General features: G+C 35.7%; 1 protein-coding gene across 2 annotated transcripts in view; it reads left to right on the top strand.

The window, feature by feature from the left end:
• The window catches only part of SESTD1 (SEC14 and spectrin domain containing 1), a 138,892-nt gene that overhangs the window by 48,178 nt on the left and 71,273 nt on the right, over positions 1-19,441 (top strand). For both annotated transcript variants that reach the window (XM_055308072.1, XM_055308071.1), the window contains exons 3-4: positions 2,752-2,860; positions 16,246-16,336. In XM_055308072.1, the coding sequence (XP_055164047.1) occupies positions 2,752-2,860; positions 16,246-16,336 (200 nt within the window). The remainder of the gene's footprint in view (positions 1-2,751; positions 2,861-16,245; positions 16,337-19,441) is intronic.

Below are 19,441 nucleotides of genomic sequence, written 5' to 3' on the forward strand. Positions count from 1 at the left end.
GATATCCTGCATCCTAGTTGTTATTGTCTTCCACCTTCCTGTGAGAAGATTTCAATGCACTTGCAGGAGTTAGGAAATATCAGTTATGTGGTTTTCATTTTTTACTGTTGAACTCGGTTATACAGGCTTGAATGTATCTCTGGTTATTAACCTAAAGTGTATATGAGCTTTGTCAAGAGAAGCTGCAGGATACTTTATTAGTGTGAGAGCAGGGGCATGGTACTTTGGGATAATGATTTTCTGGAATTAAGGATCATTGAGTAAATTTGCACATGCTTTGGAATGGGTACTATGGCCTGCCTGTTTAGGGTTACTTGAACTTTTTTTTTACCTTGCTTTTTATGTCTTTTTTTAGATCTATCAGAATTGTCTTGATCATTAGGCTATGAATGTCCTTTTTAAAAGGTATATTATATCTCTTTATAAACTGGCATATGTTTCTAGTCCAGATTATAAAGGACAAAATAAGATATTGAATTCCACTAGTATTATTGTTTCCTTATTTAACATATTTCCTTTTTCAAAAAACAACTTTATTTCCTTACCAGTTGACAATTTTGTTTTCTCCATTCTTTTCTGATGTTAAGGTGTTGCAGGACACATACTTATTTATTGTTCATGGAGGTTCAGCAGTATAAATTCCCATAAGTGAAACTGTTAAAGAGAATTTACATTTAAATTTGTGTTAGGTTTTGTCAGATTACCCTCTAAGAATATTGTTTCAATTTCTGTTTCTCCCACCAGTGTAAGAAAATGCCTATTTGCCCACTGTTGACGAATAGATCTTCTGTAATCTTTATTAGTGACATTTTTGCATCTTTATGACACTTATCTGTGCAGCATTCCACCCGTTGGCCATAGCTAGTTTTTTAAAAAAAGATTTTATTTAGGGACGCCTGGTTGGCTCAGTGGTTGAGTGCCTCCCTTCAGCCCAGGGCATGATCCTGGAGTCCCGGGATTGAGTCCCACATTGGTGTACCTGCATGGAGCCTGCTTCTCTCTCCCTGTGTCTCTCATGAATAAATAAAATCTTAAAAATTATTTGTTAATTTAGAGGATGAAGGTATGTTAGCACACATGCAAGCAAGGAGAGGGACAGAAAGAGAGGGAGAGAGAGAATCCTTGAGCAGACTCCCCACCGAGCATGGAGCCAGTCTTGGGGCTCAGATCATGACCTGAGCCAGAGCCAAGAGTCAGTCACTTAACTGGCTGAGCCACCCAGGTGCCCCAGCCATATCTATCTTGGAAGTCTTTTTCCTCTTGGCTTCTGCCATTTTTTTTGTTTACTTTAATATTTATTTTATTGTTCCTTAGTGAAAGCTGAGGACATGAGGTTAAGTGTAGTCCTGAATGTTAGACCTGTCCTCTGAAGACAATTCCACAGTGGGCCAGAATGCTACAGTTCAAATATGAACCTTTTTGCACATTTGGTTTAATGCAGACATAAAGGTTAGCGATTTTTGAGGAGCAGATGAAACTTCCTTTAGTCCACCCCTCTTGACTTGCTCTATTGACTATTAATTATTTCAACCAATACTTTAACATTTTTTAATAATAGAGAAAAAATTTTCAAACCAAAATAATTTTAAAAAATCAATTAAAAAAAAAACCTGAACAAAAACCGTGAGTAGTTGAAGTCACTATTGATTATCTATTAAGTTGAACCATTCGAAATTACATTAATTCAGATTAAACAGACTGGTTGAATATCATTAATTTATATGGTTAATTTAATTAAAAGAAGACCATTTTTGGTTGCTACATCATGAATTGCCCTCATGTCACGCATAGGAATTGTTTTTTTCACCTTACAGCTTTCAGTTTTTAGTGATAGATTTCTGGAGATCATACAGAATTTTTACATTTAGTATTTGCTGGCTTTCAAGCTTTTAAAATTGCTATAAATGTCATTTGGGTCGACAATGCACTTTAGTATCAAAGTCACACGGGGAACTTTCAAAGAAGATATGTGTGTAGAAAAGTTAGATTTTAATGTTTATGGAAGATTGAAGAGGGCTTGAGCATCCATGAAATGCGAGTGTGTTCCACTGCTTAGCTTTCAGGCTTCCACAGCCAGGTTGCATGTGCTCTTCTCAGCTGGGCAGGACTTTCTCCTTCTTTCCTCATAAATGCAGAAGTCATGTCTGACATCTGTGAATTCATTCAAATCATTCGTCATCTCAGAACTCTTTAATACTCTAACGTGATTTGTAAATTCTACCCATTTTTTTAAGTCATAACTTTTTTACAAAACTTTTCACCTTTACCACAGTTTGTATCATTTTTTCATTTTCTAAATCCTTTTTTGGAATACTATATATATGTTATACAACACAATCTGGCAGATAAACTCATATTTCATACTCGTGTTTTCTTATGATATAAAGCTTTTCTTCCTGGGTTGATTGGAAATTTACCTTACTCGTTACTGCTTATAGTGCTAGACATATAGTAGGTGCTTGATGAATTGATGACGTTAAGAAGCAGACTGAATAGAAGAAAATTAAAATAATAGTTGCTGCGTTTAAGTGAAAATTTCATTGATGAATTTTTTCTCTTTTCTAAATTTTGTATGGTTTTGCTATACTACTATAAACATTTACAATATATATAATAAACAGCTATTCGATAGGTTTTTTTTTTTACTTATATCTTAAATACTATTTGTTTTAGTAACATTGGACCCAAACATATTTATTTAGTGCTTTAGTATCTATTATATGTTGTATTTATATCTTTTATTTTTAATAGGAGGAAAGGACAGACGAAGTGGCCTCATTCTGACAATTCCATTATGCCTGGAACAGACAAATATGGATGAGCTCAGTGTCACCTTAGACTACCTACTCAGCATTCCAAGGTGACTCTAAAGGTGTCTTTTTAAAAATCTTGATATGTTGTTATTCATTTATTAATGATTCCTGTTACTAAGGTATATGTTGCTATGTCACCTTCTTTTATTAGTGAAATTATAATTAAAGACACTAGAATCAATTATTTCTGATAAACACTAGAATCAATTATTTCTGATAAAAGAATTAATGTATGCATTTGTTTTATTTTTTTAATTTTTTAAAATATTTTATTTATTTATTCATGAGAGACACAGAGAGTGAGAGAGGCAGAGACACAGGCAGAGGGAGAAGCAGGCTCCATGCAGGGAGCTGGATGTGGGTTGATCCCGGGTCTCCAGGACCACACCCTGGGCCGAAGGCAGCGCTAAACCGCTGAGCCACCCAAGCTGCCCTATTGTATGCTTTTAATGCATTAGATAATATGATACAGGTTTCCAAAATGTATGCACTGTCAACTTTTTTTTTTTTTTTTGCACTGTCAACTTTTAAGGAACACAGAGATTGAGCTTTTGTGTGCCATGCAACTTGAGAAAACATGAGAGAAGTGAGTTTCATAAAATGCATCTTTTATTTAAATAGCTATTTCAATATATAGATAAAAATCTGTAAATTTTAATAGAGTGAAGGCTATTAGGAATTCAAACATTTTTATTTTAAAAATGCAAATGCTTATGTTTTAATCTCAGATCTTTGGATTTTTAATTTTTGTATTTCTTGGGTGAAGGCAAAACAAACTTTTCTTTTTGCTTAAGCCTACCTATCACTTCAACAACAAAAACAAACTCCTAATTTCCTCTTCCATAGGTGATATTTAGAGGCTGAAGTCTGACAGTTTATTAGAATCATCTGGAGATTTTTTTTTCACAATTCTAATGCTCTCCAGAGATTTCTGATCAAATTGTTCTTGGGATGTCTGCTTATCCCTTAAAGGATTTTAAAAAATCCTTCAATAGGGTGCTTGGCTGGCTCATTTGGTGGAGCATCTAACTCATGATCTTAGGGTTGTGATGTGAGTTTGAGCCCCACCCACATTGGGTGTAGAGATTACTTAAAAATAAAATCTTTTAAAAAAAAATGTTTGGGGCTCCTGGGGCTTAGTTGGTTAATCATCTGACACTTGATTTTGGTTTGGGTCATGATCTCGGGGTCCTGGGATGGAGCCCTGCGTTGGGCTCTGTGCTCAATGTGGAGTCTGCTTGGGATTCTCTTTTCTCCCTTCCATGTGCACATCCATGTGTGCTCTCTCTCTCTCTCAAATAAATGAATAAAGTCTTTTTAAAAATATCCTTTACAATCCTTTAAGCTGCCCAGATAATTCTTAATTTGCAGTTAGATTTATAAGCCATTGCAATAAAGAATGAGGGCAGATTTGTTTGTTTGTAAACTATAAAGGTGGCAAAGGAGCAAAACTCTCTTATATAATGCTCTTAAACACCAGATAATGAATTTTAAACATTTTAATCAGAACGAACAATGCTTTGTATTCTTCCTGTATTTGCATTATTGACATAAGAGATTGTTCCATCTTAAACACCTTGCAGAGTACAGGGTTAAAACTATATTTTAGAACAATTGACTTTAATCATACTTAATTCTAACATTGGTCTGTAATTTAATGATTCCTGTGCTGATTATTTTTTCTGTATTGGGGAAATAAGTCTTCAAGTGAAAATTTTCAATTTTCAATTTTGTTTTTTACTTTCTGGAAAGGAAAGTTAGCAGACCTCACAGTGTGTTACTATTGAATAACCTTCCTAATCCTCTGCACTGAATGCAGAGGATTGTATTATTCACCATTAGATAACAAACTTATTTGTAGGTAAATAATACTAGCTAGACATACAGCTAACAAATTCTGAAAAAGTATGCATTCTTAGGTGAAGTGAGGTTCTGAAGGAATGTAATGTACAAATTACTGGTAGTCCATATTATCCATGAAAAATTCCTAAGCAAGGATTAGAGATTTACAAAGTGTTTTATGAACATGCTAGGTTTTCCTCTGGTGACACTAGAGGAACATGTCACTGAAGCTGAGTTCTGGAAGACACATTCAGCTTATCATTTAAGTTTGTGATTAAAAAAAAAATAAATGCTTGTGTGGCACCTGGGTGGCTCAGTTGGTTAAGTGTCTGCCTTTGGCTTACGTCATGATCCCGAGATGCTGGGATCCAACCCCACGTTGGGCTCCCTGCTCAGCAGGAAGTCTGCTGCTCTCCCTCCCACTGCCCCTCCCCCTCACTCAAATGTTCTCTCTCTCTTGTGTGTACTCTCTCTCAAATAAATGAATAAAATCTTTAAAAAAATGCGTTCTTTTATATACTAGAATCATGCTCAGCCCAGCAGAATGCTCCTATGGTAAGGAGCACTGGGTAACTGAGGCAGGCTAAGGAACCAGCAGTTTCACTCATCTCTTCTTTCTGTTCGCTCTGGGTATGTGAGCAGCAAGTACAGTGGAAGACAAAATAGCCTACACTATTGACATTTCTCTCTCTTTTCCTTAATGCTATTCCAGTGTAAATTATGAATCAGCTTCTGCATATCCATACATACCTGCCAGCTAGTAGAGAAGATAGGAATTGAAGCCGTGTGAAAGAACTTATTTTAGCAAGGCAAAATATAGATACCTGGATACTTTATTTTTGAAAATTATTTTGCTAGGCTTTAGTCCTCAATTATTTGTGAAAACTAAATTGTTAACCTTCCAGTTTTCTGGGAGAGCCTCCTATAACTTTGGTGTTTGAAAACATAGTTGGCAGCTCTGTATCAGTACTTGCCATTTCATTTGAGAGCTAGAGTGTATTTTGAGCTCTTCATTGCAACTTTGGAGATCAATTTATTAGATGTAATCTTTAAAACTGATTTTGCTCTTTCAGAACATCTGCAGTTCAAAACTGCATTTATATTATTTTGATTTAATTTAAATTAAGTTTTTAGTGGGAGGAGGGATAAGGGGAGAGAAAGAATCTCAAGCAGTCCCCACACCCAGCACAGAGCTCAACATGGGGCTCTGAGATCATGACCTGAACTGAAATCAAGAGTTGGATGCTGGGATCCCAGGGTGGCACAGCGGTTTAGCGCCTGCCTTTGGCCTAGGGCGCGATCCTGGAGATCCGGGATCGAATCCCACGTCGGGCTCCCGGTGCATGGAGCCTGCTTCTCCCTCTGCCTGTGTCTCTGCCTCTCTCCCTCTCTCTGTGACTATCATAAATAAATGAAAATTAAAAAAAAAAAAAAGAGTTGGATGCTGAACTGACTGAGCCACCCAGGTATCCCCAAAACTGCTTTTAAATTATAATCCCTCCAGCGTTTTATTATAAAAAATTTCAAATATACAAAAAGTTTTTGTACAGTAAACACCATTATGCCCATCATTTACAAGTCTCCATCATTTACAATTGGACTTGATCATGTATGTATTCATTATCCTTCCCTCTTTCCATCTCAGAGCTGATTTTAAGTTTGCCCTGTCAGATTATGCTTAGCATGTCCTTTTTAGTATTACGTCTTCGTTTTTTGTGTGACCTGCTGTGTCTCCCTGTCTTCTGCTTTTAAAGTTTGACCCCCCTATACTGTGACTATTTCAGGATAGCTCAGCAGTGCACTTGTCTGGCCTCTTCCTTACAGGCCATGCCCCAAAGCGGTCTCTTTTTGCAATAAACATATTAACATTTTGAATATAATAATAGGTTTTAAAAAGTTACATAAAAATAAAAAGAAACTATTCAGTTTCTTATCTATACCTCATGCTTATTTTTAATGAGGAGAGACAAGGTATGACATATACATACCTTTTTTAAATTGTGCGGGGTAACCCAGCACAATTGAGGATGGAGGCATTTCCTGATTCTTTTTCACACAGTTGCCTCTAACCTTGCTTTTGTTTCAGATCTTTGATTAGAGGGCTTAGGAGAAAAGAGGAGGTTAGGATACTTGTAGCCTGACCTGAATACTAAGTTCAAGTTCAGGCGACTCTTGTCAGTTCTGTGTGGAATTCAAGCCTAACTAACCATTACTGCCTCATTTTCTATAAAGGGTCAACCATAGGTTTTGATATAGAGTAATAAAATGATAAGTTTGGGCCAGCCTGAGTGTTAAATTTTAGGAGAGGTAAGTGGAGATTATCTTTTGTTTTCTTAGCTCTTGCTATATATTTTAGACATGAACAATAGGATCAGAAACTGGTGAGTTCATAATTAGGAGAGTCCCTAATGGAACTAAAGACAAATCTATAAGTTAATCTACAAATCTTTTCTTTTTTTTTTAATTTTTTTAAATTTTTATTTATTTATGATAGTCACAGAGAGAGAGAGGCAGAGACACAGGCAGAGGGAGAAGCAGGCTCCATGCACCGGGAGCCCGATGTGGGATTCGATCCCGGGTCTCCAGGATCGCGCCCCGGGCCAAAGGCAGGTGCCAAACTGCTGCGCCACCCAGGGATCCCCTCTACAAATCTTTTCATTGAAAAAGTAAATACTGAGACTAGCAATAAACAGAACCACACAAGTAGGTCATTAATCTCATAACATTTTATTACATATTTTACAATTCTAAATCAGAAGTGTATCCACATTCAGTGCAGCAAATGAGATTTGTTTCAGTACTATTACTGTGATAGTGATGTGATTATAAGTTACTGAGACTACCTGCTTTTTAAAAACATGTGGCAAAACACATTTCTTAACTTTGTTTTTTCATTAGTACTTTTCTGAGAAGCTCTTATATTTTTATTTTTTTAATTTTTATTTTTAAAAGATTTTATTTATTCATGAGAGACAGAGAGAGGCAGAGACATAGGCAGAGGGAGAAGCAGGCTCCATGCAGGGAGCCCGATGTGGTCTCAATCCCGGGACCCCTGGATTACGACCTGGGCCTGGATTACAGCCACCAAGGTGTCCTGTGAGGAGCCCTTTTGGATTGTTTTTCATATTTATGTCTGCTTGGTGTCATAGCAGTTTATGGTTAAATTACAGTTTGTTATTAGATTGTGAGGTCCTTGAATGCAGAATCGTTTTTTATTTATCTCCATGTCTGCAGCGCCAATAAAAATGATTTGGAGATTTCAGCTGTTCATTGTATCCATATTGAAGGAATGAGCCAGACTTAGCAACACAGTGATAGAAATGATCTAAAATGCATTATGAAGGGAAAGCGAACAGCTGTGTATGGTTCTATAATTCTTTAAAATGCTGAAATTATTTGAATTCCATAACTAGTTTTTTAACTGTCAGTATTTTTTTTAATTTAAGTATAATTGACATATAATATTAGTTTCAGGTTTACAGCATAATAATTTGGAAATCATACGCAGTGCTCTCTATGATAAATGTGGTTACCACACAACGTTAATAATATTACTGACTATATTCTTTATGCTGTACTTTTCATATCTATGACTTATTTCTTTTATAACTGGAACTTTGTACCTCTTAATCTCCTTCATCTATTTTGCCCATTGTCCCACTCACATTGTTTCTGGCAACCACCAGTTCTCTTTATTTAATAGTTTGTTTCGTTGTTGCTGTTTGTTCATTTTTTTTTATACCACATATAAATTAATCTAATGGTGTTTGTCACCATATAAGTTAATCTAATGGTGTTTGTCATCTCACCGTTCTTTGAGTTATTTTACTTAGCATACTAAACTTTCCATATTGTCCATGGAATGTCTTCCATCCATGCAGTTGCAAATGGCAAGATTTTGTTCTTTTTTTGGCTAAGTAATAGTCCATCATATGTATGTATGTTATGTGTACATACATACACACATTCCACATCCTCTTTATCAGTTCATCTATCAGTGGACAAGTGGATTGTTTCCATATCTTGGCTCTTGTATATAATATTGCAATAAACATAGGAGTGCATATATCTTTTTGAATTAGTGTTTTTGTTTTCTTTGGGTAAATATCCCATAGTAGAATTATAGCACTGTGTGGTATTTCTACTTTTAAATTTTTTTTTTTAACTTTTAATTTTTTGAGGAACCTCCATACTGTTTTCTACAGTCGTGGTATCAATTTATGTTCTTTTTTTATTATTTTTTTATTTTTTTCAATTTATGTTCTTACCAATAGAGTATGCGGGTTCTCTTTTCTCCACATCTTGCCAGCACTTATTATTTCTTCTCTTTTTGATGCAGATCATTTTTACTGGTGTGGGGTGGTATCTCCTTATGGTTTTGATTTGCTTTGTCTGAGTACTAGTGATACTGAGCAACTTTTTATGTGTGTGTTAACTATCTGAATGTCTTCTTTGGAAAAAATCTATTCAGGTCTTCTGCCCATTTTTTTAATAATATTACTTTTTTTTGGTATTGAGTTTTAGAAGTTCTTTATAGATCTTGGATATTAGCCCTTTACTTGATAGATCATTTGCAAATGTCCTCTTCTATTTAGTAGGTTTCCATTTTGTTTTGTTGATGGTTTCCTTTGCATGCAAAAACTTATTTTTTGGTTTTTGGTTTTTTTATCCTTTCTCTTGTTAATGTCACATATCACATTGATTTACAATTATCAAACCATCCTTTCATTGTAATAAATCTCACTTGATTGTGGTGAATGATCCTTTTAATGTATTATTAAATATGCTTTGCACAAATATCTTATTGAGGAATTTTGCATCCATGTTCTTCGAGTATGTTGGCCTGTATTTTTTCTTTTTTTCTGTATTTATCTGGTTTTGGTATCAGGCTAATAATGGCCTTATAGAATGAATTTGGAAAATTTCCTCCTTCTTTTATCTTTTAAAATAGTTTGATAAGAATTGGTATTGATTCATCTTTTTCCTTAAATGTTTGGTAGAATTTACCTCTGAAGCCATCTTATCCTGGACTTTTGTTTGGGAGTTTTTTGATTATTAATTCAGTTTTGTTACTATAATCAATCTGTTCAAATTTTTTATTTCTTCCTGATGCAGTTTTAGAAGATAATGTTTCTAGGAGTTGATCTGTTTCATCTAGGTTGTTTAATTTGTTGGCATATAGTTTTTTTATAGCATTATCATAATTCTTCATATTTCTGTAGTGTCAGTTGTCCTCTTCTATCCTTTCTGATTTTATTTATTTGAGTTCTCTTTTTTTGATTAGTCTGGCTAAAGGTTTATCAGTTTTGTATATCTTTTTAAAGAATCAGCTCTTGGTTTCTTTGACCTTTTCTAATTTTTTTTTTTTTTGGCTCATTTTATTCCCATCCTTATCTTTATCATTTCCTTCCTTCCAACATTGGATTTTGTTTGTTCTTCTTTTTCTAGTTCCTTTAGGGTAAGATTAGATTGTTTCTTTGAGATTTTTATGTTTTTTTGAGGTAGGTTTGTATCATTAAAAACTTCCCATTTAGAACTGCTTTTGTTGCATCCCAGAGATTTTGTACTGTTGTGTTTTTGTTTTTATTTGTATTCATGTATTTTTTAATTTCCTCCAATTTCTTTGTTGATGCATTGGTTGTTTAGTAGCATATTTGGCTTCTTTATGTTTGTATTTTTTCTAGTTGTTTTCTTATAATTGATTTTGAGTTTCATACTGTTGTGGTAGGAAAAGATGCTTTATGTGTTAGTCTTCTTAAATTTATTGAGACTTGTTTTGTGACCTAATGTGATCCATCCTGGAGAATGTTTCATGTGCATTTAAAAGGAATGTGTATTCTGCTGTTTTTGAATGGATTGTTCTCTATATATTTTTATATTTTTTAGGTCCATCTAGCCTAATGAGTCATTCAAAGCCATTGTTTCCTTATTGCTATTCTGTTCAGATAACCTGTCCACTGATGTAAGTGAGGTGTTAAAGTCCCTTACTCTTATTGTATAGCTGTCACTTTCTCCCTTTATGTCTGTTAAAATTTGTTATATGTATTTAGGTGCTCTTATGTTGGGTGCCTGGATATTAACAATTGTTATGTTCTCTTGTTGGATAGATCCTTTTATCATTATGTAATGCCCAGTGTTTGTCTCTTGCTACAGTTGTTCTTTTAAAGTCTATTTTGTCTGATATAAGTATTGCTACCCCAGCTTTTGTTTTTCTTTTTTGCTTCCTTCTGTGTGGAATATCTTTTTCTATCCCTTCACTTTCAGTCTGTGTCTAGGTCGGAAGTGAATCTTTTGTAGGCAGGCTTTTTTTTGTTTTTTGTTTTTAAATCCATTCAGTCACCTACTGTCTTTTGATTGGAACATTTAATCAATTCATATTTAGAGTAATTATTGATAGGTGTGTACTTACTGCCATTTTGTTGTTTTCTGATTGTTTTTGTAGTTCTTCTCTGTTCCTTTCTTCACTTGCTCTTTAGTGATTTGATGGCTTTCTTTAGCGTTTTGTTTGGAATCCTTTTTATTTTTTTGAGCTGAAATGAAGAGTTGGACACTTAACCGACGGAGCCACCCTGGCACCCTTGAACATGTTTTATGTTCTTGATGAGTATTTTTTTTAATAATCATCTCAGTCATATAACATATTGAAAATTTATAATGTGCTGTTTTAAAAAATGACTGCTAAGCCAGTATTTGTTTTCTTTGCCATGTAGTTTTTATTTTTCTGTCCTTTCTCTTTCCTTTTCACCTGCTTAAGTACACATCAGTGGATGCCTGCTGGACTAGTACAGTAGCCAAGCTAACTTCTCTGTCCCCTTCTCTCCACTTTCCACACCAAAACAAGATTCATTTCATTGAAACAACAGTTTTATCTTTCCCAGTTTTCTATGACCTCCTCTTTTTCTTACTGCATGGTGAATTCAATTCAGTAGCCATTTATTTTGCTGATACCACTGCAGACATTGTATATCATGTATTGCGAAGGCAGGAAAGACTAAGTCTTTGCTCTCAAGGGCAGTCTTTCAGCCTTCTTAACTGCTATGCTAAGACCTTGTATGTTTTGACTTACCTTCTTAGTTAATATTTCTTTGACAGTTATTGTGCAAGGCACTTAGTTTTAAGTACTTGTATTAACTCAGTTTTCAGAATAATGGTAAGATAGTATTATTTCTATTTCATAGATGAAAAAGGGCAGAGAAATTAAGAAACTTCCTCAAATTAATATGTGGTGCCTTTGCTCATATTCATTATGCTCTGTATCTGACCTTTTACATTAAGTTTTATTAGCTCCTTTATGAAGATCCTTCCCAGATTCTCCTGTTATCCAGACTTACAGCCCTTGCTGTTTCTGACACTTCAGGAGTTTAATCATGATATGTTTAAAGATGGTTCTTTCTTTCTTTCTTTCTTTCTTTCTTTCTTTCTTTCTTTCTTTCTTTTCTTTCTTTCTTTCTTTCTTTCTTTCAAGATTTTATTTATGTGAGATGGAGAATGAGCAAGAGAGCATTAGCAGAAGGCAGAGAGAGAGGGAGAAGTAGGCTCCATGCTGAGCAGGAACCCAGAATGGGGTTTGATTCCAGGACTCTGGGATTATGACTGAGCCCTGAGCTGAAGGCACATGCTTAACCAACACAGCCACCCTGGTGCCTGAATTTTTATTTATTTATTTATTTGTTTATTTTGAAAATTTTATTTAAGTTCAGTTAATTAACATATAATGTATTACTGGTTTCAGAGGTAGAAGTCAGTGTTCATTACATCGTGTGCCCTCCTTAATGTCCTTCACCCAAGTACCCCATCTCCCCACCCCTTCCCCTCCAGCGACCCTCAGTTTGTTTCCTGTGATTAAGAGTCTTACAGTTTGTCAAAGCCATCTGTATTTAAAGCACTGTGCTAAAAGCTGCCAGAATATCAGTAAGATAATATCCTTACTTTCTGGAAGCATGTTATCTAAAGATGATAAATTGTAAACAAGTAATTACAATGAAAGCATAAGTGAGATTAGTTGCCATAATGTAAGTGTAAGCAGAGCTCTGTGAGTAGAAGAGAAGGAACCCTTAGTTGTAATCAAATAAATTATTGAAGAGCTATAGTGTACTGAACCCAAGAAATACATTGACAGTCTGTTTCTAATCAAAGTGAGTGGGTTTGTTAAGGAGCCTCTCCTCTTAACTCAAGCCACCTCACCCCTGAAAGGCTCTAATGGAGGTGAACAAGGATATAGAATCTAATAGATTTTTGTATTGTTTTTTGATGTAATTATAAATACTAAGAGCAATATGGGAGTTTATTAATATTAGTACTGCAGCTCCTCTAACATACCCTTTTATAAAGGACAGAGCATGCTTCTAAATTAAGTATGTTAAAAAAATACTTGAAACTATCACTCCGCTTGTAGGAATGAAGTGAAAAAAAGACCAGTGGGCACATAGATGGCTCAGTGGTTGAGTGTCTGCCTTGGGCTCAGGTCATGATCCTGGGGTCCTGGGATCGATTCCTACATCTGGTTCTCTGCGGGGAGCCTGCTTCTCCCTCCACCTATCACTCTGCCTCTCTCTGTCTCTGATGAATAAATAAATAAAAGATTTTTTTTAAAAAAAGAACAATCCTTTCATGTAGTTGAAAGATCACTTGGTTTTGCAGTTTTCAAATAGTATCTTTCAGTTGTGTATTTTCATTACTTGAGTAAAATGTGAGAAAATTATGATTAAGGGTGTTTTTAAGTACCCTAAAAGATAAATTTAGAATACATTATGCCCCTAACATTACTGCAGATGGTATTTGTAAGCTTCATTAATTTTTTTGTTTTAATATACAGATTAATTTAGAGTGTGCTTTGAACCAAAAATATGTTATTAGTGTAAAACTTCTTTAACAAAATGGTTGTGTAACCGGTATTCTCTTGACTATAGTACCAATGAGGAAAGACCTTCTACTGGACAACTCTGGGTGTCTTATTTCTGCCTCCTGCAAATTGCCGTAAGGCATTGGTAGAGACCCTGAGTGGAATAGTCAACTACCTTACATAGGTTGCTCTCTTTTGGTCTTGTATCCTACCTGAGTTATAGTGGTCTTCCTTAGAAATCTTGTTGGCAGGGAACTCCAGAAGTTCCTCATTACCTGATCCTACAACTAGCAATTCGGTGTCAGATTTGCTTCTCCAAGCAAGTCTTTGTATTCTCTTGCTCATCCACAGTGATCATTGTATTGCCTCAAATACCCCTGACAAAGATTACTTAGTGAGGGCAGCCCCGGTGGCGCAGCGGTTTAGCCGCCGCCTGCAGCCTGGGGTGTGATCCTGGAGACGCGGGATCGGGTCCCGCGTCGGGCTCCCTAAGTGGAGCCTGCTTCTCTCTCTGCCTGTGTCTCTGCCTCTCTTTTGCTCTCTCTGAATAAATAAATAAATAAATCATTAAAAAAATATTTTAAATAAATATATTTATATATATATATATATATATATATAAAAGATTACTTAGTGAATCCTTTATTTTAAAATGCGAAATCCCAAAATGGAGTATTTCAGCATTTTTTTTATTGAGTTATAATTCACATACGTTAAACATCAACCTTTTAAAGTGTACAATTTAGTGGTTTTCAGTATATACATAAGGCCGTGTGACCATTGCACAGTTTCATCCATTGGCCCAAAAGGAAATGTTGTACCCATTAGTAGTCACTCCCCATTCTCTTGTCCTCCTAGCTCTTAGCAGCTACTAATCTGCTTTCTGTCTTTGTGTATTTGTTGATTCTGGACATTTCATATAAATGTAATCATACAAAATGTATACTTTTTTGTCTGGCCTCTTTCACTGAGCATAATGTTTTCAAGGTTTATACATGTTGTAGTATGTTATCAGTACTTCATTCCTAATTTTTTTTTAAGATTTTATTTGTTTATTTGAGAGAGAGAGAGAGAGAGCACATGAGCATGGAGGAGGGGCAGAGGGAAAGGGAGAAGCAGGCTCCCCAATGAGCAAGGAGCCCTTCCAGCTGTTCCATCCCAGGACCCTGAGATCATGACCTGAGCCGAAGGCAGACGCCTAGCTGACTGAGTCACTCAGCTTCCCCAGTACTTGATTCATTTTTACAGTGAATAATATTCCATTACATAGATTACCATATTTTGTTTTTCTCTTTGTCAGTGATGGAAATTTGAGTTGTTTCTACTTTTGGCTATTAGGAATTATGCTGCTGTGAACAGTTGTGTGCAAGTTTTTTGTATGGACATATATTTCAGTTTGCTTCATCTTTTGAACAGTTCCCTGTTTCTTTGGAAGCTCAGCTTCTGTCCCTGCCTACTGAGGCCCCTGTTCTTATAAATCTTTAGCAGTACCATCCTCAAACTTGGAACCTCATTGTTGCTTGGTAGAATTCGACATCACTTCTCCAAGAACCCTCTTGAGGCTAATGTGAATATTTGGAGGAAGTAAGGCAAGATTAGTTGGATTTAAATCTTAGGAAAGGATTTGGTGATTACCTTTCCTATAATGTATACAATTGATAGAACTTTGAGTGTGGAGAGGTTTCACGACCAAATCCTTGCTCTGCTAAGTGAAACTGCAGTTTCTTCTGCTGTATTGGAGAGAGAGCAGTTGAGATCCTTGCATTGAATTCACTGTATGGGATTCCTGGGTGGTTTAGCAGTCGAGCACCTGACTTTGGCCCAAGGTGTGACCCTAGAGTCCCAGGATCAGGACTCCAGGGTCCCACATTGACCTATATAGGTCGACGTGGGACCTGGTCTATGCCTCTCTCTCTCTCTGTCTCTCATGAATAAATAAATAAAATCTTAAAAAAAATCCATTTCATAAATAAAAAATAAAGCAGCTATGTAGTTTGGTCTTTTGCATGGAGGTTTTTTTGTTTTGTTTTGTTTTTGCATAGTTGCATTTTACTAGAGTAGGCTTCTAGGAAGTGTTTAGTTAATACTTGAATAACTGAATGTGATATGTAGCAGTAACCCATTCCAACACTCAGGATGATATTCTGGTGGTCAGGTATCTGAGAGTGCAAAGGAGAAGGAGGGGTTGTACATGGTGTATTCAAATTTTGAATTACTGTTAGACCAAATACTACCTCATCTCATTAAATTTGCTCAAAAGAATGGCAAGAAATCCATTTCCAATGGTTTGCTAATAACTTACTCTATTTTCTACCTGTTTGAAATGATCACTTCACAAACCTACTTCTGGCAGGAAGGAGAGGCCAGAAGTTTGTATGCACTTGGCATTCATTAGTTACCTTCTTCCCTGGGGTCCCATTTTACAAATGAAGAAATTGAAAGGCACTTGAGAATGAATGTTGCTTTGATTTCTTCTCTTTTTAAGACATTGACTTTCTGTGCTTTTAGAATAATTTTCTTGCCAAATGAGTTTGTAAATTGTCAGTGTTTCCTAAAATGAGAAAAATCAAATTGCTTGAAAAAAACAAAGGATACCCTGAAGAATTTTATTAATGACAGTGTAAACCAAACCAAATGAAATTAATGCTGCTCCATATATGATTAAACTATAGGCTTTATTTAGGATTATAAAGAATAAAATATGAAGCCTGTTTTAATACTTTGTAATTTTTCGTTTGTTTGTTTCAGTGAAAAGTGTAAGGCTAGAGGATTTACCGTGATTGTGGATGGCAGAAAATCACAGTGGAATGTGGTGAAAACAGTAGTCTTAATGCTACAGGTAATTTTATTTTTGACTCTTAGGAAATGGTTTTATTTTATAGCAACAGATAAAGTGATAATCGCAAATGCATTTCATTTATTTGACTGTGCCCAAACTTCTCAGCAGTGACGGAGTTCTGAAATGCACACTACTGGAATTTTAAAATTCAATTCTTAGAGGTTTTACTTTGAATAGTAAAATAAATTTCAGACCTATTGTAAAGATTTGTAAATGATCAAAGATAGTATGTCATGTTTAAATAATTTAGTAAGTAGGCCATTGAATCTAAAAGTGTGAGATGTTGTAGACTTACTTGGGAGCTTTTGCGTGCTGTGGTGTCTGCATCATCCCCTGTCTACTCCATTCTGATATCTTAGAAAGGAAGCAGGACTGGCCAAATCTAGTCTGGAAAAGCTTCATGTGGTTCTGAGCAGTCTTTTCCTTATGTTCCCTTCTTTTCTCCAGAAAGCACCAGGATTTATGGTACCCTTATTACTTATTTCTAATTTAGAAGTGTACTTGACAGCTGTGTCCTTGGGAACTTCAGCGACACACAAACCAGCACTTGATAAAAAGCTGCAGTTACAAAGTCTTTTTTTTTTAAATTTTTTTAATTTTTATTTATTTATGATAGTCACAGAGAGAGAGAGAGAGAGAGAGAGAGAGAGAGGCAGAGACACAGGCAGAGGGAGAAGCAGGCTCCATGCACCGGGAGCCCGACGTGGGATTCAATCCCAGGTCTCCAGGATCGCGCCCTGGGCCAAAGGCAGGCGCCAAACTGCTGCGCCACCCAGGGATCCCTGCAGTTACAAAGTCTTTGGTCTAGTACTAGTCTTTGTGTTTCCTTGTGTTCCTCACAGAAAGATCTTGCTATCCTTTGCTTGTATTAGGTACCTAGTAAACATTTGTTGTTTTATTTTAAGGATATTGAGGATGTTTTGACTTGAAATGGAAAAATAAAACATTCAAATGATTTAGAGGCGGCAGATTGCTCTAATGTATCTGGGTTTCCTTAGAAGGGCTTCAAGAGAATGTGGAAGTTAAATAAGTTTAAATAAAAGATTGTCTGATTTATTTATTATTTAAGAAATTCTAAAAGAGATTTTATGTACTTATTCATGCGAGATACAGAAAGAGGCAGAGACATAGGCAGAGGGAGAAGCAGGCTCCATGCAGAGAACCCGATGTTGGTCTCGATCCAGGTCTCCAGGATCACGCCCTGAGCTGAAGGCAGATGCACTCAGCTGCTGAGCCACCCAGGGGTCCCAAAATTGTCTAGTTTAGATGAAAGAAAGTGAAAAAGGCATTTCTATCAGGTATACTGAGTTCAAACTCAGAAATGAACCAAATATAATGAAGAGAGTTGATGATAGGTCAGTTTGGGGAAAATAGAAATTGACAGTTATATGGGATAGTGAATATTCAGTTAGGTAAATATCAGTGATATAGAAAGAAAGATCAAGAATTTTAAATGAATTGAGAAATAATTAGTAGCTGCTTTTGGGTTCTGTGGAAAGAAGTATAATTTAGAATTTTATTTTATTTTTTTAAAGTTTTTATTTATTTATTTATTAGAGCTTGAGAGAGCACAAGCGGGGAAGTGGCAGAGGGAGAGGGAGAAGCAGGCTCCCTTACTGAGCAGAGAGCCTGATGCAGGACTCAATCCCAGGACCCTGGGATCATGATCCTAGCTGAAGGCAGCCTTTCAAAAACCAACTGAGCCACACGGGTACCCTATAATTTAGAATTTTAAATGATAACTAAGGAGAATGATTTGTAATGTTCCCCCCCCCCCTTGGGATTATTAGGAAAAAAGGACTGGAGGGATGGGGGACTAGTAATTTTAGTGCCTAAAATGTTTTGGGTACTATACTAAACTTCCTGTAAATTAATCTCATTTAATTTTATCCTTACAACTTTGGAAAGCAGATTCTCTTCTCCCAGAGGGTCAACTGAGGCTCAAAGATTTTAAATAACTTTGCCAGGTTCTTGTATTGAACATGGGAAGGAGCCTCAGTTGGAACTTAACGTGGCCTAACCCCCAAGTCTCGGTTTTATTCTTTACAAAGGGTATATTTACCAATGGGGGATATTGGAGGTGGTTCCCAAATTATCTACCCATTACCTCCTTAAATGTGTGGCCTAAACCTTTATCATTAGAATAAATCCTTTGGGTTGGAAAGGATGTAACCTCCAGAGGATCAGGTTTTAAAGGGAGCACAGATTGGTGTCCCATTGCATTTTCTGTCAGACATATCCTGCCAGCAGTGTTATACCCAGCCTTGAGGATTAACTCTTCTCAGTAAAAGTTGTTAAAATATCTATTAGATGAGAAATCCATTAATTATGATCTTGTGTTCTTCCTTTCATCCTGTCATTCAACTGTGTCACAGATGACCTGTTTGGGACTTGCTGTATGAACTGGACTTTGATCAGTGGGAGTTTTGAAGAACAATCAATGGATGATTTAATCCCCTCTTGCGATTTCTTTTCTGATAGGTATTTTAACAACTTTTGGATTTATTAATAGTTAACATTTTCAGAAGTTGCAGTGGTCTTTTGTTTACTCCTAGTCAAACAGTTTTTACATGCAAAATCACTCATTGCTTATATTTCAGAAGGTACTAGTACCAGTTATTTGGGATCCCAGAGCTTAGTGTTGGCTTTGTTTGTAACTAATATTCTCTAAAATGAGTGGTTTGATTTTTTTCTTGTTTCGCAAAACTTTAATATTCACTGATTTTTAAAGTAATAATCTTTCACAAGTCTGTATAATTAAATAAACATCAATCTATTTCCTAGCCTCCCTGATAACTTTTGGTACCATTGAGTTTATTTACCTTATTCATAGCCAAGTCATTGCAGCGGGCACCAGATTTGTTACATGCCCAATAGTGTGTTTAAATTGAAAGATTGCTGTTTTCTCCTACTGCATAATAATAATTACAGCCATAATTTATTATTAATATTCGGTTGTGCCTTGAATGGTATTTGACCCCTAGAGTTTGTAAATAAAGTTTTATTGGAACTTAACTGTCCCCATTCATTTATATTTTTTATAGTTGCTTTCATAGTACCAAGACAGAATTGCAGTAGTTGCAGTAGAGACTACATAGCCTGCAA

The sequence above is a fragment of the Nyctereutes procyonoides genome, unplaced genomic scaffold (assembly GCF_905146905.1).
Source record: "Nyctereutes procyonoides isolate TBG_1078 unplaced genomic scaffold, NYPRO_anot_genome, whole genome shotgun sequence".
NCBI lineage: Eukaryota > Metazoa > Chordata > Mammalia > Carnivora > Canidae > Nyctereutes > Nyctereutes procyonoides.